General features: G+C 46.8%; 2 protein-coding genes across 6 annotated transcripts in view; both read left to right on the top strand.

Annotated features, from left to right (window-relative positions):
- IRAK2 (interleukin 1 receptor associated kinase 2) overlaps positions 1 to 4,519 on the top strand; it is a 66,508-nt gene extending 61,989 nt beyond the window's left edge. Inside the window, exons 12-13 of one of the 4 annotated variants that reach the window (XM_036869384.1) lie at positions 2,253 to 2,544; positions 3,512 to 4,488. In XM_036869384.1, the coding sequence (XP_036725279.1) occupies positions 2,253 to 2,544; positions 3,512 to 3,624 (405 nt within the window). In that variant the 3' untranslated portion in view covers positions 3,625 to 4,488. Of the gene's footprint in view, positions 1 to 2,252; positions 2,545 to 2,969; positions 3,465 to 3,486 lie in introns of those variants that run through there. The other 3 variants (XM_036869383.1, XM_036869385.1, XM_036869386.1) reach the window with 3 other exon arrangements.
- Positions 4,520 to 7,665: 3,146 nt separating this feature from the next.
- TATDN2 (TatD DNase domain containing 2) lies at positions 7,666 to 27,195 on the top strand. Of its 2 annotated transcripts, none has more exons than XR_005021932.1 (8): positions 7,666 to 8,355; positions 8,490 to 8,882; positions 13,617 to 14,111; positions 19,737 to 20,606; positions 22,821 to 22,948; positions 24,168 to 24,351; positions 24,552 to 24,648; positions 24,769 to 24,891. XR_005021932.1 is itself a non-coding variant. In XM_036869946.1 (8 exons), the coding sequence occupies exons 2-7, from the start codon at positions 8,496 to 8,498 to the stop codon at positions 24,907 to 24,909; spliced, it is 2,205 nt and encodes a 734-aa protein (XP_036725841.1). In that variant the 5' UTR covers positions 7,668 to 8,355; positions 8,490 to 8,495; the 3' UTR covers positions 24,910 to 24,942; positions 25,106 to 27,195. The 2 variants fall into 2 exon arrangements, 1 of the variants encoding a protein (XP_036725841.1); XM_036869946.1 differs by lacking the exon at positions 24,552 to 24,648 and adding an exon at positions 25,106 to 27,195 and having other exon boundaries at positions 7,668 to 8,355; positions 24,769 to 24,942.
- Positions 27,196 to 27,721: the final 526 nt, after the last annotated feature.

Genomic DNA, 27,721 nt, shown 5'->3' on the forward strand with positions numbered 1-27,721 from the left:
TGGTAACAAGTGTAAATTTGGGCACCAAATTTACTAGGCCTTTCTAAGGACAAAATAACTGCCTGAGAGGGCTCATAGACATCATCCCACAGAGTGATTTTCAAGTGGTGTCTGACAGGGGCTCCTTGGGAGTACCTTTTGGCAGGAAGAGAGCTGTGGATGGCTGCAGGCCCCACCCATGACTCGAACCAGACATCCACTATCACTTCTCATAATTGTATTGGGTTCTCAGTATTTTATTTGAGGAAAGGGTTTGGTAGCTGAAAAAAAAAATCTTCAAACACCAGTGCTATAGCCCAAGCCTCCCCTTTTACAGATGGAGATGTCGAGGCCGAGAGAGGGGGAGATGAGGCCAGAGGGAGTTTCTATCAGAGCCCTCTGGACTCCTGGCTCAGCCCCAGGTCTACCCTCTTGCACCAGGACGTGGCAGGAGCTAGAGACCAAGTCACCGCTCTCAGCCTAGGCTGTGCTCCAGCTGCCCGAGTGCCGCAGTGTTCAGTCACTCATTCAGCAGTGGTGTGCTGGGCCCTGGGGATATATCGGGGAACAAGGCAGGCCCAGTTCCACTTTCCTGGAGTTCACAGACATTGTGCAGTAACCATCTGGTGAGCGCTGGTGTAGCATATTACGGGGGCCTCGCCCAGGACTTTCCCAAGGAAGTGATGTGTGACCAGATGAAGAGCAATCGAAGCAGAAGGAACAATTTATGCAAATAGCCTGAGTTGAGAGAGAGCCTAGCAAGGTCAAGGGCCTGGAATAAGGTCAGAGTGGCTAGAACATAGAGTACCTGGGGCAGAGTGGCTTGTAATGAGGCTGCTGGGGAAGGAGGAGCCCGACAACAGAGGGCTTTGCAGCCACAGTCAGGATTTTGAGGAAGTCACTGGGGGAATTAAGCAGGGGCAGGACATAATCAGACTTATGTTTTAAAAAGATCTCTCTCCTTCAACCACTTATTCTTTCATTCCTTCATTCATTTTATTCTTTTGTTCAGTGTATCAGTTAAAGTACATTCAAAGAAGCTGCTATAATGAGGAGACTCCAAGTGCGATAAAAGTTTATTCTCTTTAGCTCAACAGTTTGAATGTAGGCAGTCCAGAGCTGATGTGGCAGTGCCGCAGTATTGGGGATTTGGGCTCCTGTACTGTTGCTCTTGCTACCCTTATCATGTGATTTCCACTTCAGAATCCAAGAAGGCTGCTCTAGCTCAGGCCATCACATCTGCATTCCAGCCACTGAAAGGGGGTTAAAAAGGAGAACATACACCCTTCCTCGTAAGGGTGTGACCTGGAAATGCACATATCACTTTTTCTCCCATAGGTCAGAACCTAGGCCAGAACCTAGTTATGTAGTTTTGTAGTTTTTAGCTTGGCAAGTATTTATTGGGCATATATTGTGAAGATTTATCTCAAAAGGTGACATTTGAACTGGGCCTTGAAGCATGAGGAAGCATTTGCTATGTGGAATAAAGGGGATAGGGCACTTTCATATACAAAGAGGAATGAAAATGGTCATTGTCCCCAGTATTTCACAACCAAGCTAGGAAGATGACAGATCAGTGGGGTCATGGCCTTGAAGACAAGCAGACTTTGATTTAGTGGTCAGCTCTGCCACTCACTGACTGGGTGACCTTAGGCAGGGAACTTAACCTCTCACCTCTCTGATCTTTTAATTTTTTATTTATAAAAACTCATTTACATTATGTGTCAAATGTGCTTTGTAAATTGCAAGGCACTGAGCAAATGAAATTTGTTATTTTTACTAAGGGTAGGTTTGTGTGCCATTTATGTGTGTGTGTGTGTGTGTGTGTGTGTGTGTGTGTGTGTGTAAAGAAGAAATATTCCTTCCCTGCCTGCTTCCAATTTTCCTAACCTCCCTAACCAGAAAAGCCCTCAAGGGCAATATCTATATTACTTAGGGCATTTCTAGTTGAAAGTGATAGAAACTCAACTCGAATTATTAGATTCGACCCACAGACACACACGTAAACACGTAACAGAGAAGGAAGCAGGGAGCCTATGAATGAGTGGATGAATGATTTATTGCTCATTTAACCAAACTGCAGGCAGGATAGGCATTGCTGGGGCAGCTAGACCCAGGGTCTCAACCAGCAAAAGTACAAATATCTGTATCTCTGCGCCTGTGGTGCGTTTCTCTCTCTCTCTCTCTCTCTGTCTCTCTCGGCCTGGGAGACCTGGTAGATTTTTAATTTCAGGAAAAGTTCTCAGTGAGTGCCCTTGTCTCTCTTCCCAAAGGTGTGTGGCTCTGTGGCTGCTGTGGAAGAGCAGCTGAGAGGCCAGGAGACGTCGCTCCCTTGGAGTGGTCTTTCCGAGCATACAGGCTCTTCCTCCAATACTCCGGAAGAAACGGACGACGTGGACAATTCCAGCTTCGAAGCGTCCTGCTCCATGAGGGAGGCACCCTGGGCCGGGGCTGCCGCCTCGCGTCCCCCCCCAGCGGATGGAGAAAGCGAGCTGCCGGCTGCTGGGGCAGTGGAAGCTGACTCCTCCTCTGAGGCCCGCGCCAGTCCAGAACCTCCTCAGGATGGTAAGCGTGGGATCTGAGTCCTTATACACTCTCATTTATGTTCCCAACTCAGCCTATCATTTATTCCTTCTCTCCCTCATTCACGCGTTCATTTGATTATCCAGCTGTTCACCTGCCAGCTGGCCGCACCAAGAGAGCCATCCTCCCTCTCCCCCGGCCCCCGAGGTCGAGTCCCTCACGCAGTCCTGTCCACTGACCTTAACATCCCTCGGCTCCATCTGCTTCCCTGCATTGCCCGTCCCCAGACCCCTACCCCTCATCTAAGCTACTCTCCTCTTGCTGGATGACCGCACAGCCTCCCTGTGGCCTCCCTGATCTGCTCGGGCCCCTCACCAGTTCTTCCAGGGGCCAGCCGGAGTGGTTTTTAAAAACAACTCATGTCACCCCTCGTTTAAAGCCCTTCTGTGGTTCCCCATTGCACTTAGAGACCAAGTAAAAACTCTCCCTTGGGACTAGCAAAGCCCCTTGTGGTCTGTCGCCGGCCGCCTCTCCATCCTCACTTCACACCTTGCCAGCTGCTTCCAAAGGTAGCTTCTATTTCTGACTCTGGGGTCCAAACACACCAGGTTTCCTTCTGAAATAAAAATTCGGAAGGCCTTTACAATTCAGCGTCCTCATCCCCTGGTACACGTGGCTCTGTGAATGTCTCAGGCTCTGACCTTTCCTGTTGTTCCTCCTCCCACATGGAGGTGAGAGGAAGAAGAGAGAGAGAGTGTAAGCTTCATTCTAACACTGCCCCCCACCCCTCAGGGGAGAAGCATGGAAGCCCCTCCTCTCTGAAAGGTGGGGGCAGGTGACAGGCCTTCCCTGAAAAGGCAGAAGCAATGACAGTGCTCATTCCACTCAGGGCCTGATTCAGAAGCCCGATTTAAGTGAAAAACTGTGACCAAGTCTGACTTTCTAAGAATTATAACAACTCTTTCCAAATACCTTTTGTTCAAGTTCTTTACTTTCCATTGAATGTCAGCTACAGAGACTTCGTGGAAAATTGAGATCAATGAGGCCAAAAAGAAACTGATGGAGAATATCCGGCTCTACAAAGAAGAGAAACTGGATAGCATTGAGCTTTTTGGCCCCTGATGACTTGACCACAGCTGAGGACCCTCGTCCTCCATTGGAAAAATGAACGTCAATTCGAGAAAAAGATCTAAGGAAGAATCAAGATCTCCCAGGAAACACCAAACATCAGCTTTCCTTGGGTGGCGGCAGAGACACTTCCATTTTACCAGAGTGAGTTAGGGGAGACGGGACCTCAGCTTTCAGAGACACAAAAATCCATGAAGTCCTCTTCCTTTCTGAGATTTGTCAATCAGAGCTCTGGGTTATCAGGAGACTGAAGGGGAAACCCTGATACAAGAGCCCAGGATGTGGGCGATTTTGTGGTTCCGGGGAGCATGTGACGATAACCACCCCAACAGATGCCATTGCCTGGCTCTCACCCTCGACAACCGACTGAGCATTCTGAGCGCTGATGGCACTTTCCAAAGCTAACATCTCTGGGTAATATTTGCCACCAACTGCCTGCAAACTTCCATGACCTTTACATGAAAGACTTTCAACTTGTGTCCCATTTCGGTTCTTCACTCCCTCCTCAAGGTCTCAAGTTTTACGAATGCCAGACACCTGGCAGAAGGCTCTGGAGATTTTCTGCTTTCTCTTTCAGAAATCTTGCAACCCACAGATATTTATTTAATGCCCACTCTGCACCTTTATCCTCCCATCCCACTAACGCTAATATTTTAAATGGAGTTTTTATTTAGAGAATATGTATTATTTATGGCTGGATGAAGAGCCAGGAGAACTAGGTTCATGTTTGATTCTGCTGCTAGTTTAATTTCTGGAACCTCAGTTTCCTTGTAAGTAACATGCATTCATCCTCCCTCCCTGGGCTGTTGGGGAGGAACGGGTGAGACATGGCTACAGAAGTACTTTGAAAATGCACTTGTCCTGTTTTATTAAATAAATTTTTAAAAAGACATTAAGCGTTTATTTTTGTCATGTACCTAACATTTATTGCAGTGGGTATATTTCTGAAAAGTCACGTTGCAAGTCTTTTTAAATTCAGCGTGTCCTATTTTTATTTTTTTATAAATTTACTTATTTTATTTATTGATTTTTGGCTGTGTTGGGTCTTCGTTGCTGCGTGTGGGATTTCTCTAGTTGGGGCGAGCGGCGGCTACTCTTCGTTGCGGCGCACGGGCTTCTCATTGCGGTGGCTTCTCGTTGCGGAGCATGGGCTCTAGGCGCACGGGCTTCAGTAGTTGTGGCTCGCAGGCTCTAGAGCGCAGGCTCAGTAGTTGTGGCGCATGGGCTTAGTTGCTCCACGGCATGTGGGATCTTTCCGGACCACGGATCGAACCCGTGTCCCCTGCATTGGCAGGTGGATTCTTAACCACTGTGCCACCAGGGAAGTCCCACCCTTGTCTTGAACTCTGGTGGCTGTGAGGATTCAACTAGAGTCCGTGTTACGTGCCCTGAACAGGACCTGGCATGTGGTAAGCACCTTAAAATTATGAGCAGTATGTTTCCAAAGCATTTTGAGCGATAGAGGACAGTTGCCAACTGGGTAATATTACCCAGACAGATTTGCATTTCCAGACCAGGGCTTCACAAATTTCTGAAGAGGTCAGAGAACCACTTTGAGAATCTATGAAAGCTTTGGATTTTCTTCCTCCAGCAAGCTGTAAATTCATACATACACAATTCTGTATATGAATTCCAGGGGTTCATGAGCACCAAGGTGTCTTTCCATGAATTCGTAGAGGTAAGGCCTGACTTTTTTTAAGTTAATATATGCACACAGCAACAAACAAACAAACAAAAAACCCAAACAGTACAAAAGATTACATGGGGGATTCCCCACTGGGACCTTAGTCCCTCATTTCTTCTCCTCAGAGGCAACGGGTGTTACTAGTTTGGGGATTCTTCCAGAGATGATAAAAAAAAATTTTTTTTTTAAATCTTTGTGCTCAACCTCATTAGTTGTTAGGGAAATGAAAATCAAAACCACCATACAGAGAGACACCCCTGGGGGAAAAATATCTTCTAAAGAGATTTCTGAGAATGACTGGAAATTCCAATTAAAATGAGATAGATTTATCTTGACAAATATTGCAATACTAGCAACATTTCTCTGAATGTGGGTACTACTAAGAGCATTCCAGTGACTTTATCATGTATGTTAAAAATTAAACATTTGTCATGTGTTTTGTCATTTCTATCAGGTATTTAAAATAAATTTTATTAGGTATTAAAAAAAATCAAAACCACAATGAAATAACCACTCACACCTGCTTGGATGGCTGGAATAGAAAAGACAGACAAAAACAAGTGCTGGCAAGGATGTGGAGAAATTGGAACCCTCATACATTGCTGGTGGGATTGTAAAATGGCCAGCCACTTAGGAAAAGTTGGAAAGGTTAAACATAGTTTCCATATGACCCAGCAATTCCACTCTAGGTATCTACCTAAGAGAAATGAAAACATATTCATACAAAAACTTACACACCAGTGTTCATAGCAGCAATATTCATAATAGCCAAAAGGTAGAAACAACCCAAATGTCCATCAAAAGATGAAAAGTTAAACAGAATGTCGTATATCCATACAATGGACTATTACTCAGCCATAAAAAATGAAGTACTGATACATGCTACAACATGGGCAAACTTGAAAAGATAATGCTAAGTAAAAGAAGCCAATCATATATTGTATGATTCCATTTTTGTGAAATGTCCAGAACAGGCAAATCCATAGAGACAGAAATTAGAAGTGTGTGTGTGTGTGTGTGTGTGTGTGTGTGTGTGTGTGTGGAGGGGGAGTGGTTTGGGGAGGGAAGTGGTAATGATCACAAGATTTTAGGGTGATGCAAAGTTCTAAAATTAGATTATGGTGATGGTTGCACAACTCTAAATGTACTAAAAAAATCATAGAATTATATATCGGTGAACTTTATGGTATGTATATCTCAATAAAGTAGTTAGAAACACACAAATACAGAGCGGTTACTCTCAGGCATTTAAAAACATTTTATCTTGAGGCTCCACTCCTCTCTCATTTATTATTTTTTGCTGTACACAGGGTATTTTCATTCATTCTGGAACCTGTGTTTTCTCACATCTTTTTTGGCCATTCTTCCTCAACAGTACTTTTGGAGCAGTTCATTCTTTTTGCCCGGTATTCCATTGTATGGTCCTTCTGTAATTTACGTAACTAGCTTCACTTGCCGGGTACAGAGATTGTTTCCATTCTTCCTGCTCCCAATGGTGCTGCCTTCCAAGGAGGTTTCACCAATACGGTGATGTATGGGAGTGCGTTTCCCCACATCCTCAGCTACGAAGAATGTTATCACTCTATTTGATCTTTGCTAACCTAATGGGTGAAAACATAATTTTATTTGTACTCTCTAAATGACAGAAATGGAGCCATTTTTTCTTATGTTAAAATGAAATATAACAAATTTCGTGATTTGTTTCGTTCATCAGTTCATTTCCTTTGCCCACTGAAATATCTTATTGCCAGAGTTTTTACATAGTAGGGACATCAGCCCTTTGCCACGTGTTCCAAATATTTTTCCAAGTTTGTACCTTGTTTTTTAACTTTTATATTTTTTTGCCAGAAGGATATTTTACATTTTTGTGTAGTCTTTTTTATTTTTTCCCCCGTAGTTTCTAATTTCTAATTCCAATTCTGTCATTTTCTGTGTTTTGTCACTTGGTCTCTGTAAATGGAGTGATGATGCTGGTGTGGGTTCGATGAGCGTATCTGGATCTGAAGGCGTCCTGCTAAGGGGGACAGCGCTGAGTGGCAGGGAGCAGCCCTCGGGAACCCTGCTCCCCTTGTTGTCCCCTACCCACACCAAGGGCAGGCCTGAGGAACTGCGGCCGGGCCTCAGCTTCGCGCTCTTCGAGCTAACGTGAGTGGCTCCGCCCCGTCTAGCTTCCGACCAATGGACGAGCTTCTTAAGGCGTAGGGTCCCGCCTCCAAACCTCCTGGCCAAAAGGAAAGCTCCGTCTTGCTTGGAGTCCCGCCCCTTGTCGATTTGACCAATGGGCGACCTCCCTTCAGTGCAGGACCCGCCTCCGCCGCCCGCCGCGCTGCAGACCTCACCGCTCATTCCGGTAGGCGGGCGTAGCGGAGGCCGGTGTGGTCGGAACCCGGGCGGAGGCAGGGCCGGCGCCGCAGGACTGAGGCGGACGGCAAGCGGGCGGCCAGGGCAGGGCGTCAGGCCGGTGCAGGCTGCGGGGCCGACGTCCCGGCCGCGGGAGCAGGGACGGAAGTTGGGGCGGGGCGGACCCGGGGGTGTTCTGAGGAGGCGGACTGGGGCGCCACGGGCTTCTGAGGGGCGGCTCGCTCCCTTCCGGCCCGGGGCTGGTCGGCGGGGCCGCGGGGGCAGGGCGGGCTGCGTGCTGGGTCTGGCCCTGCTCTGCGGCCCGCGCTCGGCGTTCCGGGCCTCCGGGCCGTGCGCCCGCCCAGGGGCTGCGGGTCTGGCCTCCAGGTGTGGACCTAACAGCGCCCTGTAGCCTTCTGAAGCGCTGACATCTGCGAAGGGCTTTGTATTGTAAACTCAATCAGAGCGCGTCGTAGTCCCGGAAGCGCTTTGACATCCCCGAAGTAGCGCTGTGCAAACTGAAGCGCTTGGTAATCGCGGAAGCACGTTGTGGGCTCGGAAACCAAATCGAACGAAGCCTTTGGTAAATCCTGGGACCTTCTGGACTTCCCCGAAGCGCTTTGGAATCGCAGACATTCGAAGCGCTTTGACATCTCTGAAACCTTGAGCACTGTGATGGGCAGTGGAAAGAAGGGGGAAAGGTCAGTGAAGCCAGCCCCTGGCTCTCACCTACTGGCCTGCCCTCCCTCGGGGAGTCCCGGGATAGTGGGAGGCTGAGGAGGGGCAGCTATAGCAGGAGTGGTGGTGGATTCCCGGCTCCCTCTTCACCTTGCAGGTGCCCATGGCGTCGGAGAGGCGCAAGGTCAAGTACCACTGGAGCAGCCCTTCGGAGCGGAGTTCCCGCAAGCGCAGCTGCCTCCGGGAGCCCAGTGATGTGGCCCCCTCCAGCTGGCCAGCTCACAGCTCTGTGTCGCGTTCAGGAGGGGCCAGCAGCCCCAAGCGCATGAAAACCCAGAAGGAGCATGGTGTGTCCTGGGGCTCATCCCGCCGCAGAAGTTCCTCCTCCTCCTCCCATTCCTCTGGCCCAGGTGTGGGTGGGGCCGCCTCCAAAGGAGGCCTGATTCAGAGCTCAGGAGAGTTCCTTTCGTCAGGGGGATCCCCTCGGTGCCCTGCCAGACCTTCTCTAGAAGAAATGGCTTCTCTCGAGGAGGAAGCCTGCAGCCTTAAGGTAAGTGGCCCCAACGCCTTGCAAACGGTGAAGCCCTTTCCACTTGGCTTGAGATGTTGGAGATAGGAATTTTGGTGAAAGGATACTAAAAAAAAAAGACCAGGTCTCTTAAGATCCCTGGAATCTCCCCAGGGGAGAGCAAACTGGAAGACCTCAGAGGATAGCCTGAAGGTCGGTGGAGAGGTAGTTTGCGAACTTGGAAGCATTTTGGAACTACTTTAAAATCCTTGCGCCTTCCTGCCACCCTGATGAGGTTATGCTGGGGTGTGGGCGGAGCTGCCAGGTGTATATAAATATTCCTCAGGTGCTTATAACCCACAGTCAGTCAGGATGGAGGCTCGCTGCGCCGGGAGGTAGATGGCGTACCCTGGAGACACAGATGTATGTTATTTCGGTTGTAAATTTAGGGAATTGTGCCCTGTACTTAGAAGCACAGAACCAAGAAAAAGAATTTGGTTCTTGGTGTGGCTTTTCACCAAGGTTAGGGTTTCCAGCACGTTGAGGTTTTGCGTGGTGGGGTAGGGTTTATTTTGGAGGTTCAGCGTTTAGTTCCCCAGTGGGAACACACAGGAGGATTTCATAATACTGGGGGGCAGACTGAGGAGTGCTTCATGGAGGAGGTGCAGTTCATCCACTCATTTGTTTTATGTTAACTCTTATTTTTTAATTTTTAAAAATAAATATTTATTTTTTTTTGGCTGCGTTGGGTCTTCCTTGCTGTGCGCCGGCTTTCTCTAGTTGCGGGAGGCTGGGCTACTCTTGGTTGTGGTGCACGTGCTTCTCATTGTGGTGGCTTCTCTTGTGGAGCTCGGGGCTCTAGGTGCGCGGGCTCAGTAGTTGTGGCGCATGGGCTTAGTTGCTCTCCGGCATGTGGGCTCTTCCCAGACCAGGGATTGAACCCGTCTCCCTTGCATTGGCAGACGGATTCTTAACCACTGCGCCACCAGGGAAGCCCAATTTTATGTTAACTTTTTTTTAAAAAAAAAGATTAAGTTTACTCGGCATATGCGAGTATGTCTGTGTGTATGTATGTGTGACAGAGTTGATCGTGAGTTTGGAAAGGTTCAGTCTCTTGCAGTCAGTCTGCTGCTTCCAGGTTAGAGAGAGGAAAGGAGCCCTAGTTTATGTTACTGGCTACTGTGTGAGCGTCATCCACGTCTTTAATCAGGTCTTGAACAAATATTTACCTAGGGCCTGGTTTGTGCCAGGCAGTGTTTCTAGTTGCCTGGGATTTGCTTTCTAGGTTTTGGAGGTCTGGGCCTTCTTCAGAGGTGGGGAGGAGTTCTGTGTGTGAAGGAACGGAGGAAAAGTCTTACTTGGGTGAGATGGGCTGCCCCTAGATAAAGTTATCATTAAAAAACCCAAACGCAGCCGGAAGGAAAGTGGTTTGTCCTTAAGCCTTTGCTCAGTGGTTTCTTACGTGGAACTGAGAAGTGAGGCTGTATTTAGCTCTGTATCCTCACCAGCAGGCTGTTGTTTTTAGGCGAAGTGCTCCAGGTGTTTTCAGTGTGGCTCTCACAGAACTCTTGTGGGCACACTGATTTTTTAAAAAAATTTAATGGTGAGCTGAAAAGCTTTGTCTTTGACATAAGAATACTGAATATGACTCAAATGTAAATCAGGTAAATATGAGGCTAATTTGATCTTGTCATTAATTCTTGCTGCAGCTTCAGTGGTTTTGGGTACAGGGTAAAACTGTCAGTTGATTAAAGGTAATGGCAATAACAAGATGAGGAGGCACGGAGGAATCTAGCTTAGTGTTTCAGGTGTGCTGCATCCTCCGCTGTCCTGTGGGGCTGGAACTGGAGAGTTGAGGGTGTGGCCTGTCTGCGGGGTGGTCTAATCCAATCATAGACACACTGTTCTCTCATTTAGGCCTAAAGGGCCTTGTTTTGGCACAGTTTAATGGTTAACCTTGGAGCGATGAGTAGTCTGGTCCTGTCTCAGAAGTCTTGCGTTTTGCTGATGCCTTGCTCTCAGTCATAAGCGCTTGAGTGAGGATTGTGTGCCGCACATTCTGTTGGATGGTGGAGCCATGAGGTGGCTTGTAAGGAGCATCCAGTCCGGAGGGAGTGCTGCAGAAGTCACAAGACTGCCTCACCAGGTGGTTTGGTGCAACAGAGATTCCGGAATGGAGGCTGGGGAGCTAGGTAGGGGGCAGCTTGCTGTACGGTGTTATGAGCTAAGGGAATTCGGATTTTATTCCAAGCCATTAGCGAGCTCTATACAGGGCGAAGGCAGATTTGCACTTTTGGAAAATGACTCGTGTTGGATAGAATATGAGGATGTTGATGGGATCGATCCCAGTTGTCCTACTCTAGTACTGCTAAGGGCTCTCCTTAGAGAGTGTTTGTTAGTTTGAAAACAAGATACAGTACTTTACTCATATTTAAAAAAAATAACTAATTAATTAATTAAACATCCTTATTGGAGTATAATTGCTTTACAGTGTTGTGTTAGTTCCTGGTGTATAACAAAGTGAATCAGCTATACGTATACAAATATCCCCATGTCACCTCCCTCTTGCTTCTCCCTCCCACCCTCCCTATACTTATCTTGATGAATTTGAAAATGCTTCTCTGACGTTCCCCTCTCTCTGCACCTCTTCCCCTCTTTTTCTGCAGTCATTTGCACACTTGTTTATCTAATAAGTCCAAAGTCCTGTCAGCAAGCACTGCTGAAGGGCATGCACAGAAACGGCCTGTTCTCCCCTTGGGTCCTCCTAAGGTCCCCTCACCACTCGCCTACCTTCTACCCACTCATCCACCTGCTCTTCTGCATTTGCTCTGTAAACATTGAGGGGTACACACTTACCTTCATGTGTCCCCCTCAACACAGAAGTCTCTGTGCCAGGTCATGGAATATTCTGAGGGGAAGATGTTTGTCGTAGTTCATTCTGGCTGCTGTAACAAAATGCCTCAGACTGAGTAGCTTATAAACCACAGAAATTTATTTCTTATAATTCTAAAGGCTGGAAGTCTGAGATCAGGGTGCCAGCTTGGTCAGCGAGGACTCTCTTCTGGGTCACAGTCTTCTCTTTGTGTCCTCACATGGCAGGAGGGGGCAAGGAAGCTGTCTTGGGGCCCCTTGACTAGGGCACTAATCCCATCAATAAGGGCTCCACTTTGATGATCTAATCACTTCCCAAAGGACACACCTAATACCGTCACCTTGGGTGTCAGATTTCAACATATGAGTCTTGTGGGGAACACTTTCAGACCATAGCTAGACTGGGCATTTTGGAATCACTAGAGATTCCTGCTGGCCAGCCTCTCCTTGTTTGTGCCTTATTACCTCCAGGATAATTGCGAGGTTTTCTCAGATTCTAATGCTAGCTGATGATCTTGGTTTACTTTATAGAGAAGGTTAAATGTGTCTATCATGAGCATCTTCACCTACCTTAATTTTAGTTTTTAGTATGACATATCCAAATTTCTAATTCAATTTAGAGAAGGAAGAGTGGAAGGGAAAATTTAAGCTTTATGATATGCTAGAGCTTGTCAAATATGAGTCTCAATATTTGACCTCTAGATGCTCACATAATCCTCAGTCTTGTGAGGTGGGCCTTGTTATCTTTTTTTTTTTTTGAGAAGTAAAATCATGGTTATGCTAAACCCTTGAGATTTTAATCTTTTTTGTTTGTTTTTTTATAGACGTATAGTTGATGGCAGTGTTACCTTTACGTATTAGTTAACAAATACTTAGATATCAGTCAACACATATTTGAGCACCTGCTATGTGTAGGCCCTGGGAAGATGAGACTCAGAAAAGTTGAATGACTTGACCAAGGCCACACAGCTTGTACGGGGCAGAGCTGTGGTATAATCTCGGATGAGTCTGACTTCAAAGCTAGTGTTCTTTCTGCTGCTGCCCTCTGTGAGCATGTGTTCCTCCTGACCCAGTGTTAGGTGTGAGGGGTGGGGAGATGGAGAGGGCAGGATCCTTCCCTTGAGGAGCCCTCTGCAGGGTCACGCAGCCCAGACACGAGAGAGCATTGTGCGTCTTGGCTCTTGAGGGATGAAGCTTTCACGGGTGGTCCTGTGTCCTGCATCTTCACTCAGCGGGTGTCCAGTGCTTGGGTGGAAGGCTGTGCTGGGGCTGGAGGTGCAGAGAATAGGGCAGTTCATCACAGTGCAGTGTGTGGAGTGTTGTAACAGGGATATTTGAAGTACGAGGGGTCAGAGGACTGAGTGACTAACCCTCGGGAAAGTCCTCACAGAAGAGGTGTCATTTGAGTTCTGTTGATGGCCAAGGCAGAAGAAAAGACATTTCAGGCAACAGGAACAACGTATGTCCAAAAAGTGTCAGGAAATGCTGGTCTGACGCTTGGGGCACTGCTTGTTCCTGGGACCCTCCTTTCCCCCTTCTCCAGCGTTCTCCTCATTCCCAGAACACCTGGGTGTGTGGAGAAAGGCGGGAGGTGATGCTGGAAGGAAGGTTGGGGGCCAGCCTGGGGAGGAGGGCTTCCGGGGTCACACTCAGGAGTCTGGGATGTATGCAGGCAGATGCAGAGCCGATGAAGGGTTTTAAGCAGAGGTGTGACGTTGCCAGATTGTAGAACTCCTTGTGGCACCTGTAGAGAAAGGATGGGAGGAGGGAGCAGGCTGGGAGCCCCTGAAATTGTTAACAGTGGCTGACAGTGCTGAGGGCTGGCATGACATCTCCACTGATGTCTCATTTGCCAAGTGCTTCATATAGGAAATCACCTTTCATAATGTGTCATTTTCCTTCCAGGTTGATTCCAAAGATAGTTCTCGTAACCCCATGGATTCTGAATTTGCAGCTGAAGCTGACGTTCAAAATGACATAATTGAGGAACCAAACAAGGTCCAGAAAAGGCAGAGGGATAGACTTCGAGACCAAGGCTCTACCATGATCTACCTAAAGGCCATCCAGGGCATCCTGGGAAAGTCGATGCCAAAAAGGAAGGGAGAGGCTGCCATGAAGGCAAAACCCAACACGGCAGAGCGTGCCAGCCGCGGAGAGGGGCCAGCCAGGAGTGTCACCATATGTGCTGCTCAGAAAGAGAAAACGTCTGCCCCAGAGGTCAGAGCGGAGGAGGAGAAGGCTGTGCCGGAGAAGAGCGGCTTCTGGGACAGGAGAGTGGTGATAGACCCTCAGGAGAAACCCAGCGAGGAGCCTCTGGGTGGCCGAAGGACAGTCATTGACAAGCGCTGTCCAGTCCTGGAGTTTTTGGATGACTCTGACTCGCATGTAAACGGCCAGAAAGTGAGTCAAGCTCATGCCAAGCATGGGGTTTTGAGTTCTGTTAAATGTATTTGGTCTTTTTAGTTTGTTCCTGAGTGTTACTCATTCAACACTGTACTTGACTTACCCAGGGCTCCAGGGAGCAAATTGTTGGTTCTCTTCTAACGTAGCTTTCAGAGTTATTAAGAAACCTCAATTCAGTGCTGTTTTTGTTTTAGGATTTATATGTTTGTTAAGACATAGATTTGCCTGTGTAACAAAGGCCAAAATAACAGTGGCTTAAAGAAAACAGAAGTTTGCTTTAAGGAGGATGGCTCCACAGTGTGGGGGACCGGGGTGTCTTCTGCTCGATTCTCTGCTGCCCCTCAGCAGTTTCCATCTTGCGGTCTGAGCTACTGTGACCTGGCTCAGCACATTACATTGACATTCCAGCCGGGAGGAACAGGAGAAGAACATAGTACATTCCCTCCCTTTTAAGAGTTTGGCTCAGAAGCGGTCCCCATTGTATCTGCTCATATCTGTTGACAAGAATCTAGAAACCTGGCCAACACCTGCAAGAGAGTCTGGAAGATTCCAGACTGATTTCCATCTGGGAAGCTTTACATTCAGATAAACTTTTATTGCTGTAGAGGAAGGAGAGAGTGATACTGAATGATATTGGAGGGAAACTAACGGTTTTTAACACTGCTTACAATTTTGAGGAAAAAAACACTCCTCTGTTGTACGCATCTCCGCCCATCCTTCACTACCGCTGCTTGGAGGTAGCCCCTTTCGTCTCTTTTAACTCTCGCTTCTAGTACTTACCTCCATATTTCTAAGTAATTTTTCATTGTTTATTTTTTGAAAATGTAGACATCTGTGGACTTCCTACTCAGGAGATGAGAATTTAGTTCTCTACACTTCGGCAGCACCCACGCCCGTAAATGTATCCTCTCTCCCTTCCTGCAGCTCCCTGTATCATAATACCATTTTTAGCCCAATCTATTTGATTTATTATCACCATATTCATAGCTGAGTTACTTAGTATACTTTGATTACATTTCCTTTCTTAGAAAAGTTGATTTTCCTTGGAGTTCATCTTAGCTTGTTTTTTCCTTTAGTTTTCTCTGTTCCTGTGACTATGACGGTTTCCCCTCCAAATTGCTAGTGCCGTAAAATTCTTCTCAATGTTGTCAAAATAAGTAATCTGTTCCCCGCCTTTTTTTTTTTTTTTCGAGGTTTAGCCCTTTTAATTGTTTCCTTAAGATTCCTTTTTTCCTCTGTCTCTTTTCATCTCTGCTTTCTTTATGAATAATTAAGGAGAGTGTATATAATGATAATATATACTCTTAAAATTTTTGACATACTTAATGTCTAAGAACACTGGCTTAGTCTTTTGAGTATTCCTTTTTTAGAACATCCTGTTCTTGTTTTGAGGTTAAATACCTTCTCTTGTTTCTCTGAGAATATGATTAAAGGTTTGTTTTGAAGTTTTCTTTCTGCACTGCTGAGTTTCCTTCTGATTTTTTTTTTTTTCCTAAATATTTTGGTTTCCGTCTTTTGTGATAGGGCTTTCCTCAGATGTTTTGGGTATCTGTTCATATTTTAAAAATGAAGCATTAAAAAGCCGATTGGAAGTTCTCAGTGCCTGGAAGGGCTTATTAACTGCTGCCTTGAACATAGGTGATAACCTGTGGACTCCCAGTTGGATCTGTAGCTTTTTCCTCAGAGGCTACAAGAGGTCCCTGGGACAAATCTTCCAGTGCTCTGCCCAGGAGCACACCTCTGGCTGCTAGTGTTTTAGGGGTCAGATTGAGGGAAGTGCCTGGGTTCTCACTGTCCAACACGTGAGGGTCTCTCACCCTCAGCTATGTGTCTGTTGTCCCTGATTACTCCACAGTCTCCGTGGTTTAAGTTTTCCAAGTGTGAACCTTATCTTTTGCTGGGTGGGGAAGGGGCAGACCCATCTGTACAGGATGGGAGCAGGGATCTGGGGATCTAACTTCACAAATTCTCTTATTTTCATCTCCAGCTTCACCTTCATTTTGAGAGGTCTGGTACCTCCAATTCCTTAGTCTTCTGGGGTCCTGTAGTGTGATTCAGCATGTTTCTGGGTTTTTCTCATTGCGGGCTTAGGTTTTGGCCATCTGCGATCTGCTTATCCAGTAACTGTTCATCTATCTGCTTTCTAGCATCAAATTTTTATTTAATTTGCTTTGCTGTTTATTCTATATGCTTTCTCTTTGTAGGTTTATGCTTTTTCAAGTCCATTTCCTGTAATTTTAAGAGTTTTTGGGCGGGGAGGACAAAACCCACATGTGCTGTATTTAATTGGAAATCCCAAGAACAGTAGGTTTTGTAAACTACTTTTCCCACCAAATATATAATGTCTGTGTTTCCTGTCTAACATAGATCATTGTTTGGCTGCCTGGAATTCCATGGTATGGATGAACTTTCCAAACTTATATACCCAAACTCCTGTTTGTCAAACTGGACATTTAGATTATCTGTTGGGTATCTATTTGGGGCAGCATGCTATGGTAGGTCAACAGATGAGTGTTGGGATCAGACAGTTTGGGTTCAAATCCTGGCTCTGCCCCCCCTAAACTGCAGTCTTGAGAAAGTCACTTTACCTCTTGGAGCCCCAGTTTCTTCCTCTGTATAAAAGGCACGGTTCTTTAAATGTTATCACAGACTAATACAGGGATCAGCAAACTCTGTCTGTAAGGGGCCAGATAGTAAATATTTTAGGCTTTTTGAGCTTTTAAGGCCTCTGTTGCAACTATTAAACTGCACTGTAGTAGCATGAAAGCAGCCATAGATAATGTTTAAGTGAATGGGCCTGACTATATTCCAGTAAAACTTTATTTACACCAACAGGCAGTGCATTGGATTTGGCTTGTGGGTCACAATTTGCTGAACCCCGAATTAATACATGAAAATCCTTTGCTCAGTGCCTCTTGTATAGCAGACTCTCAATAAATTTTACCATATGGGCTTGAACCTTAGGCAGTCTTGAGTATAGGTAATCTCCGGTTTTCCCAAAAAGGAAATCCAAAAACATTTTCCTGGCCAACTTGACAATCTAAAGCCTTTCAGGGTCTTAGATGACGTCATCATAAGTCTGTTTATCATATATATTTCTAGGTGCATGTGCATTTTTGAAGTCACTTTTTTCCCCACTCTGCCATTTTTCCTCCAGCCTCACATTTCATTAAATAATTTTGTTAAACCTTTTCACATGTTTCTCTGACATGGTCTTTGTTGTCACTGGAGTTACTTTTTGTGTTATGTAATGTGATTTCCTGAACTTCCCTGACGATAAGAATGAAAGAATCTGACTCAGGATGTCTGAGATGGGACTGGGGAATTGGTATTTTTTAACAGATACTCTCGGATGATAGAGAAGTTTGTGAAGCAGTCAGAGGACATCTCTACCCTTCCATCTGAGTTGGAATTTTAACTGTTATTATTTCTATTTAAACTTCTTATTATGGGATATTTAAAACATTTATGAAAATTACCCACATACCCATCACTCATCTTCAATAAGTATTAACTCACTGCCAGTCTTGTTTTATCTCTGTGTCCCTTTTCTCTCCACAAATTATTTTGAAGCAAATCCCACCTACCGTATCATTTCATCCATAAATATTTCAGTGTGTATCTCTAAAATTAGATACAGGATCTTTAGGGAAAAAAAACAAGCATAACTACAGTTCTGATCTCTCCCTCTGCCCTCTCTCCCCTCCAATCCTTTTTTTATTTTTGGCCGCACCATGCGGGATTTGAGATCTTAGTTCCCTGACCAGGGATCTAACCCATGCCCCCTGCAGTGGAAGCATGGAGTCTTAACCACTGGACCACCAGGGAAGTCCCTCCCCACAATCCTTAATAGCATCAACTATCCAGTCAGTGATTAAATTTCCCTGTCTCGTGATTGTTTCAGTTTTTTTGAAACAGGATGTAAGAGTCATGTGTGTCAATTTCTAAATGTGTTAAGTCTCTTAGTCTCTGTAGATTCCTCCTCCCCTCCCCTCTGCAACCCTGTGTTATTTATTTGTTGTTAAAATAAATAAAAGATGTCATTTGACTTGCAGAATTTCCTGCAGATGAGATCTTACTGATGCAATGTAGCACTTTTTGAATCTGTATTGGTCTGCCCATGGAAATTCTATCCCACCTTGCAAATAGCTGTTCCCATTGCATTCAGTTTGTGTTGTTCAGTTTTTGGAGGTATATTTTTGGGAGCCCAACAGTGTAACCATGTCTAATTATTTTTTAGGTTACTTTTTTAGGAAATATATTTACATTGTTTAAAAATAAAAATGTTTTTAGTGAAAAGTAGCTTTCCAGCTGGCCCTGTGTTGCCCTATTCCTTCACCTGGATACCACTTTATACATATCTTAAGTGTTTTTCCAGTGTAATTTTATGCATAACCACTTACCATACTGCTTTTTAAAAAGTTATCTTTAAAAAAAAGTAAAAACAATCTTGAAAAGCTTTGTTAAAAATGATGTCCAACACAGAACTGTGAGGTCATACCTGCAGGAATAATTATTAAGTCTGTTAACTATTTTTGCTTCCCATCTCCCCTCCTTTTTAAAAGAATGAGCTAAGGGAACCTCTTTAAACGTCTCAAATTAGCTTGATTGAGATTTGTTTGGGGTCATTTGTCTTTTTCAAATAAAAGAGTACATCTTGTAATAGAAGAGACTTTGTAGGGACTTGAATATAAAACAGACCCCTCAGAAAAGGGAGCATCATTTTGGGGAGAAACCCTTACCTTCCATATGGGCATTTTTTGTAATTTTAATCAGATTAACTTTTGGTTTTGAAAAAAATGGTGAATTATATATATATATATATTTTTTTTTTGTGTGTGTGTGTGTGAATTATATTTTGAAGAACTAGATTGCAAACGTTAATTATGTGTTAGTGTATGCGATAGACATTTTATTTGTTCACATGTGAACACATCGGGCACTTGCTGCTGGCACCTATGTGTGACTTCTCTAGCATGTGGTCGTGGGTACTCAGCCATCATATGGTGGTTGGCCTCTCCCAGAGGAGCAAGCGGAGAGAACCAGGGGAAATAGCAAGGCTGCTCTGACGTAGCCCTGGAAGCTGCAGTGTCCCTTTTGGTTCCATCAGTTACAATACAAGTTGGCCCAGGTTCAAGGAGAGGGGTCACAAACCCCATCTTACAGTGGAGAGTAGTATCAAAGAATTTGCAAACACGTCTTGAAACTGCTGCAACTGTGTGGTTGTGCGTTTTGAATGTGTGAGAGACCTGCTGTTAAGGATGAGATGCTGGGTGCTTCTTTTCTTTAAAACCCCCAATACACTGTGTGTTCTGGAGAGCAGTTTCTCCCAAGAGGGGTCTTCAGAAAGGGAATGTAGGCACAGCTTCCCTTTCAGGGATGGCATATGAGACCATGGGCACAAGTTTATTCCCTTTAGCTGATAGGACTGTTCCTAGTTGTAAGCTGACTCGCTTTCTGGGAATAATAAGGAAAACAGGTGACAGAGTGAGCAGAGGAGCCAATGCAAAGCCATCATCACGGCCAGAAAAGCAGCCAGGGCTTCTGTCCTGGAGGTGACTGAGCACGGGAGGCCGTCTTCACATAGGAAGAAGGCTAACCTGTTTCTTTTCTTTTCTGCAGCCTAAAGACCGAGAGGTGGTGATGGAGCGCAACTCTTCAGGAAGTGACTGGTCCGACGTGGACGAGATTTCCACAGTCAGATTCTCTCAGGAGGAGCCCGTATCCCTGAAACCCTCAGCGGTTCCAGAGCCTTCTCCCTTCCCCACGGATTACGTCATGTACCCGGCTCACTTGTACAGCAGTCCCTGGTGTGACTACGCCAGCTACTGGACCAGCGGTCCCAAGACCCCCGGCTACCACTCCGTGGGCAGTGGCGGCAGCGACACCGTGCAGGTGGAGAGGAGCGGCCGGGGCTCTTCCCCCCACTCAACGGTGAGCCCCCAGCACAACTCCAGAGAGCGCCAGGCCGCTGAGGAAGGCAGATCCCGGAAGTCGCGTTCATCTCGTTTCTCCAGAAGCTCGGAAGAAGAAGAGGTGAAGGAGAAAAGAACATTCCAGGAGGACGTGCCGCCACGTCCGTGTGGAGGACCCGCATCTAGCTCCCTGCCCAGGAGCCGTCGGGAGCCCAGGTTGGAGGGTTTCATCGACACCCATTGTCACTTGGACATGCTCTATTCCAAGCTGTCGTTCAAAGGGAGCTTCACAAAGTTCAGGAAAATTTACAGCAGCTCCTTCCCTAAGGAGTTTCAGGGCTGCATCTCCGACTTCTGCGATCCTCGCACACTGACAGATGGCCTCTGGGAGGACCTGTTGAAAGAGGATCTGGTGTGGGGGGCCTTTGGCTGTCACCCCCATTTTGCACGTTACTACAATGAGAGTCAAGAAAGAAATCTTCTGCAGGCCTTAAGGCACCCCAAGGCCGTGGCATTCGGGGAGATGGGCTTGGATTACTCTCACAAGTGCACCACGCCTGTCCCGGAGCAGCACAAGGTAATGTCGTCCTTAGTTTGCTGACAAACTTATTTATTTAGTTCCTCTTTTAGTTGTTGAAACACAAGGGTTGCTCTACTTTTGGAACTAAAGAGTTTAGAGTCTCTAAAAATATGATTGCTCTTAGCCAGACCCTGTAGATGTCATTGGTCAAATGCTTCACAAACTATTTCTTACCTTTCAGCTTCATTATGTAAGAGGAGGGGCTTAGGTGCTGAGTGACTTTTACAGCTAATGATACAAATGTCAAAACTTCCGTTCCTTCTTGGGAAGCAACATGTTGTGTTTGTTTAATTAAACAATATATTTTTATTCTGATTTTAAAGTTAGTGTGCCCATTTCAGAATATTTGAAAAATACACAAATGTGTAAAGATCATTTCCCATTCCATCAGAGATAGTGACCATTACCATCATAAGACTTTTCCCTCCCAGCAGGCTGCATTTACTCTTGTGCTTCACCTGGCTTCCCGGGGAGGACAGATGCTCCAACCCAGACACAGTTCCTGTCCCCTAACAGTTCTTCCTTCTTAACGTTTTTGAAATTCAGATGTGTTTTAAAATGCATATTTTTAATGTTGCTGTCCCTTGGAGAATTGCAAGGGACAATTGGTGGTATGTCTTACAAGCACCTGTCATGGAATCAAGGAAATGTGTGTTGTATGCATGTGCTTTTTAAAAAAGAATTTAAGAAAGTTAAAAAGAGAAAGTTACAGATTTGAATGTTTTTTCCACTGTGAAAATGTTCCTGCTTCATTGAACGTGCTTTGAAAAATAGGCTTTTTAACAGCTATGTTATATTCCATCCCAAGGCTATAATAGTTTGAGTACTCAATAGTTTGAGTATAATAGTTTAAGTACTTGCGTACTCAAGGCTATAATAGTTTGAGTATTCAATAGTTTGAGCATAATAGTATTGAGTACTCACTACTCAATAGTTGAGTACTCAAGGAAGAATTTTTTAGAAGCAAAAATTAAATGTTGGAATCAGAATCCCTTGCAACCTCTTGCCTCTGGAGGAGTTCAAGGAGGGTTGATGTGTTGGGGAGGGATCCCGCCGGCTGTAGGTACTGGAACTAGCTCGTCTTTAAAGTCCTTGGCAAGCATTCTATGCTGTTGGTTCCCAGGGTCACTTTGCTTTAGTTGAAAACACTGGTTAAAAGTGAGTTATATCAGAACTGGTATTGGCGCAGTGCCACTATTTTGAGAAGAGGCAGTATAAGTGGTGGACTTGAAAATGTCATTCTCAAGTGAATACCACCTGACTCAAATTACCAAAAGCGTCTTCTTATTTGATGTTAAAAATTCAAACACGAATGATATTGCACAATTGAAAAAGCTACTCGTGAAAACATAAAGTTTAAGATGAGGTAATTTCTTTATAATGAATTAGTATTTTTGTTCTTTTTTTTCTAAACCTGAACTTAGGAAGAATAAGAATAAGGAGAGAAGAAGAGGAAAGAATAAGTTCTAGCCCTACTTTTTTCTTTAAAATTATTAGCAACAGGTGTATTTTACTACTAAAGACTTTTAAAGTAGCTAGAGTTTAAAAAAAAAAAAAAAAAGTAGTATATCTGTAGGTATTCACCTAGAAGGAGATCTGATTTTGGTTAAGTAAAGAAAGCAAGTTCCAGGAAATATGTATAGTATTTATTCTTTCCACAATTACTTGAGCACCTTCTGAGAGCCAGGCATTGTACAGACGTATACATGGCAACTTTTTGCATAGGAAAAGGTGTGCAAGGTGATGGATTACCTCTTGGGAGTGGGAGTGGAGGCGGGGGCAGTGAAGGGGAGGACACTTAACTTGTAGTGGTGCTCCTGAGCCCAGCCCAGCCCTGCAGCCCCACGTGAGCATTGCCTAGGGGTGGCTGTGTGGACAGCCTGGGTTCAGATTTGCATTGTGGTGCTACAGTTTACCAGCTGCAAGTTACTTGACCTCATTTGGAGCCTCAGTTTCTTTGACTGCATGATGGGCTAACAGCAGTACCCATCTTAGGGTGCTTGTGAAGATTACATGTTATAATACACCTAAATAATAATACTACCTAGTAAGCACTCGGTAAGTGTTAGCTATTATTATGCATTATAGAGTTTAAAAGTAAAGAATTGAAGAAGACAGTGGGGGTTGTGCAGTGGACCGGCTGTTCTGGGGGGGTAACAGACATCCAGAGTGGCCCTAACCCACAGGTGTTGCCACTCTGTCTTCTCCCAGGTGTTTGAGAGGCAGCTGCAGCTGGCCGTGTCTCTCAGGAAACCCTTGGTGATCCACTGCCGAGAAGCTGATGACGATCTGCTGAAAATCATGAAAAAATTTGTGCCTCCAGACTACAAGATTCACAGGTGAGAGTCTAGGACTTCAGTGGGCAAATGAAGTGAACATGTCCCTCCGTCTAGGACATTCGTGGGAAAACAAATTCAGTGAGGAGAGGATTGATGATGTTACGTCTTTACATAGAATCTTTTCTCAAGATTAACTGTCAGGTTGACCCATGTGAAATTTCTGATATTTGATCATTTTTTAACCTAAAAAACGGCAACTTCATATGGTTTGAGCTAATACCCTGAATCACTGTGACCCCCATCGCAGGAAGCAGGCTGTAGTGGAGGCTCGGTTCCCAGAACTGAGAGCTGTTGATCTTGGGAGAGGCTGCTGTGGGTCCAGTGACTGAGCACATGAGAACATTCCAGGGCACCTGAAAAGAAATTTTCTCTCCTACTTTGAATTTGAAAGCCCATCCCTCCCCACTTCCCCCACCCCCAGTTAAAGTCCAGGATGTATTTTCTCTAAATGGTATCTAGGGGTTCTCCAGTTTGGTAAACTCACCAACCTGCCCTGGTATGTCTGTCCTGGGCATGGGCTTGGCTTGGGGGGGCCCCTGGGGAGCAGTGGGAGACAGTCAGCTGGTGACTCTGCAGAGGGCGTGGGGCTGAGGTGGGCGCAGGGTGCCCTGGGAACCAGAGGAGGGGCCCTTAGCTGCGTCTGGCTACAAAGAGGTCAGGAGGTGATGCCCACTGGCACTTTCATGATGGGTAAGATGGGTTAACTGAAAAAACACGGAGTCTAGAACCCAAGCCAGGTGGTGCCAGGTGGCTGAAGGGGTGAGGCTGTTAGGCCTCTAGACCATTGCCTTCCAGGCGCCCACGCAGAGAGAGTGACGCCTCTGAGTGGAGCCACCACCAGAGGTGAGATGAGGCACAGTCACTCGGCCCTTCTGGGCTAATGTGTACTGTACTAAGAACGTGAACAGACACCAGGTTAAGAGAAGAATATTCACCTGTAGGCCACTCCCCAGTATTTTTATTGTTTGTTTCCTTCTGGTGCATTTGATTACATGGACGTAGTGTTTACCTACTCTAGTTGTGATCCAGATGGGCTGCTGTTTTTAATTCTGCTCCTGACTGTGTTGACTGTGAGTCCTTCCCTTGGATGCAGTCTTTCCATTTCTGAGAATTTACCCACCGAAAATAACTTAAAAGAGGTGAAATGTCCAGAGGGAGTTGGGGGCTTCTGCAGAGGGGATTATGAGAGAGCCCTGATCTGGAATTCTCCTCCTCGCAGGCATTGCTTCACCGGCAGCTACCCGGTCATTGAGCCCCTGTTGAAGTACTTTCCCAACATGTCCGTGGGCTTCACGGCGGTCCTGACCTACTCCTCTGCCTGGGAGGCCCGGGAATCTCTGAAACAGATCCCGCTGGAGAGGATCATCGTGGAAACTGATGCTCCCTATTTCCTGCCTCGACAGGTAAGGGTGTCTTCAAGCTGAGTTGAGGCACTGAGGAGAGAGGGTGGGAGGTGTGCAGTCCCCCTTGCAAGGCTGGCAGGACCAGAGCCACAGTACCTTTCCAGGTCCCACCCTTGGCTGTGTAGATGTCTCCTCTCTGTTGCTTTGCAGAACCAAAGTCTAGGGGGCTGAGAAGCTGAAGGGTAACCACTCTCTTCCAGGCAGTGCAAAGCCCTACCCTGTAGAGGGTAGTCCAAGGAAGCGTGGGACCCTGCTCACCCAGAGCCCCCCTGACTGGGACTCTCCCTGCACCTGCAGGTAAAGGGGTCTCTACACAGCTCCAAAGAGGCCCTGCTGGGGCAGGGCCGGGGAGGGAGTTGTGCGTGACAGCTCTGCACAGAAGGCACAACGATATCCTGAATGCTTGGTGTCTTCCAGGTTCCCAAGAGCCTTTGCCAGTACGCCCACCCAGGCCTGGCCTTGCACACGGTTCGAGAGATTGCCAGGGTCAAAGACCTGCCGCTTGCCCGCACCTTGGCCACCCTGCGTGAGAACACCTGCCGCCTCTACAGTCTTTAAGCAGAGGGTGCCGTCAGGAGTCTCCCAGAAAAGGTGATAAAAATCACATTACATAGTTTTTAAAAACCAGGACAAAAATGACTTTGGCTGTAGTTTTTAAATGTAGAGCATGTAGACATAGGGTGAGCAACGAACCTGGTCTGTCTTGAGTGAACTCAAGTTTAACCTTCGTCCTTTTCTCTTCCCCGCCCTCCAGGATGACCAGTGGCCTGGCAGGAGAAAGGCCGTGTGAGCTCTGCCTGTGTGTCCCTGCTCGAGGATGTTTGAGAGCCCGCTGGGATGGAGGAAACCCGGACAGGACGTTTCCTGAGACCTCGTCGGAGGCTTCCGCTTCAGGCTGGTTGGGGGTGGGGCCGGCGTGTGGGGGGCTGGTGAGGGGCTCGGGCTGGCCTCCCGGCTGCAGTGCTCCAGGGCAGCCCGGGAAGAAGAGGAGGCTGATGTGAGGGTGCAGCGAGCTTGCCCGCCCAGTGCCTGTCTCCGCAGCTTGTGGTGCGAGCAGTCCGTGAATAAAGTCACACTGCTCCTCAGCGAAGTGCACGTAGGCGTGTAGCTTGGTTCCTGGTTCTCCACTGTCAACACGAACCCCCGGTGGGAGATCTCCTCTGGGGGACATTTGCCAGAGACCTGTGTTAGAGGCTGATGCTCCTGCGGCCAGAGAAGGCAGCCCCTCCCTTCCCCGGGTGACTCTTCAGTCTGGCTCTCACTGTTGCTGCGTCAGCTCCGAGTTGGCACTGGCGGAAGGACCTTGGCTGCTGGTCTCACTGGTTCCACTGCCATCAATATGGAGGGGCCAAAGGGGCGCTCACGGTCCAGGGCAAGTCCTGGCCGAGGAACATCTGGACAGACTGGGGGACTTGAGGAGGAGGAAACCTGCTTGAGGAAGACGACCCCGAGGAAGGTGATCCCACTTACCGAGGCCCCCAGGGCTGCAGCTCAGTTGTGTTAAACTGACAGGGTCCAGTCTGCAGCAGATGCTGTCTGCTAGTCTGCCGTCAGGGGGTGACGCTGGAGCACTGGACCAGAAATACTCCTGTTTCATCTCATGTGACAGCCCCTTGTGTGCCCCATCCAGGTCGAGAGGTAAACCAATTTAATTTTCCAAAGCTCTGCTGGCGCTGCCCAGCCCTGTTCTATTGCCTATGCAGAACAAGAGGCCTGGTGTCCATGGATCTCCCGTTCCCCGTCTTGGGGCTCTCCCTTGCCTTGGCCTCTGCTGCGTCCTTTCTCCGTGGTGAAAGTGAGAGCCCCTTCTTGGACTTTGAACAGCCAGGTCATCTCAAGTTCTGAGCTGTGCTCTGCTCCCTGCTGGTGCCTTGTAAAGGTGTGTTCATTACAGGCCCTGGAAGGTTATGACGGTCAAGGGTTAAGTGTGAGGATGCTCTGCATTTGGGACAAAAGGATCCTTTTTTCCAATCTTCCTCAGTGCGACAGGCCACCCTGAGTCCCTTGTCTGTTTCTTGGAGGCCAGTAGCTGAAATCGTAAGATCCATCGCTTATGCTGGATGCCTCTAGGTGTTTGTGGAAGGTGCTTTTGAACCTTGTAACCTGCAAGGGAATGGACTTTGCATTTCATATGTGGTATTTCCCTCTTGCCCCGGTACCCAAGTTGCTGGCCTGGGAAGTAGGCCTTAATTCACTGTCGACCTTCCGTGGATCAGCTGTGCGTCATCTGTGCTGCAGATTTGGCAAATCCGGGGCCTTGTTCTCCTGCTTGGAAGATTTGGAGGACTAAGTATTTCACAGCGCTTTGTTGTCACCCAATGAACTGTCCCTTATCCATCTCCTTCACAACAAGGCCTGTACATCACAACTGCCTCCGAGGGAAACCAGCCGGGCCTGTGTTCAAGGACTAAGAGTGATAACTCAGTGGATGTCTCTGAGCCATTGCAGTCTCCCTGCCAAAGTAAAGCACAAGGTGCTATATACTTTTATCTCCAGGATTTAGGATTATCATTTCTGTTACTCAGTGAAACATTACCTGTGTGGGAGTGAAAGCTTGTTGGCATTGTTTTTGATTGGTTTTGGATGGCTGACTTGATTGTTTTTGCTGTGTTGCCGGAATGCCTCTGTATCTCTGCCCCCTCGCTCCCTTTGACCATCTCTTTCTGAAAATAAAGTGATGGATCTTCAGCCAACTCCCATGGTCTCCATGTTCGTTTATATTTCTCAGTGTTAACGATGGTTTAGTTGCTGACTAGCTTTGTAACCTAAGAATCCAAAGGTCTGGAGACATTCACAAATATACCTGTGCCTCAGCAAAATTCAACTGGAAAGGGCTTCCCTGGTGGCACAGTGGTTAAGAATCGGCCTGCCAATGCAGGAGACACGGGTTTGAACCCTGGTCCGGGAAGATCCCACATGCCGCGGAGCAGCTAAGCCCGTGCGCCACAACTACTGAAGCCTTTGCTCTAGAGCCTGCAAGCCACAACTGCTGAGCCTGTGTGCCACAACTACTGAAGCCCACACGCCTAGAGCCCGTGCTCTGCAACAAGAGAAGCCACTGCATTGAGAAACCTGTGCACCACAACGAAGAGTAGCCCCTGCTCGCCGCAACTAGAGAAAGCCTGCGCGCAGCAACGAAGACCCAATGCAGCCAAAAATAAATTAATTAAAAAAAAAAGATTTGCTAAAAAAAATAAAAATTCAACTGAAAAGGGCTTTCCTGAGCCCGTGAGCCACAACTACTGAGCCTGTGCGTCTGGAGCCTGTGCTCCGCAACAAGAGAGGCCACAACAGTGAAAGGCCTGCGCACCGTGATGAAGAGTGGCCCCTACTTGCCGCAACTAGAGAAAGCCCTCGCACAGAAACGAAG

Source organism: Balaenoptera musculus, chromosome 11 (assembly GCF_009873245.2).
Source record: "Balaenoptera musculus isolate JJ_BM4_2016_0621 chromosome 11, mBalMus1.pri.v3, whole genome shotgun sequence".
In the NCBI taxonomy this organism is placed as follows: Eukaryota; Metazoa; Chordata; class Mammalia; order Artiodactyla; family Balaenopteridae; genus Balaenoptera; species Balaenoptera musculus.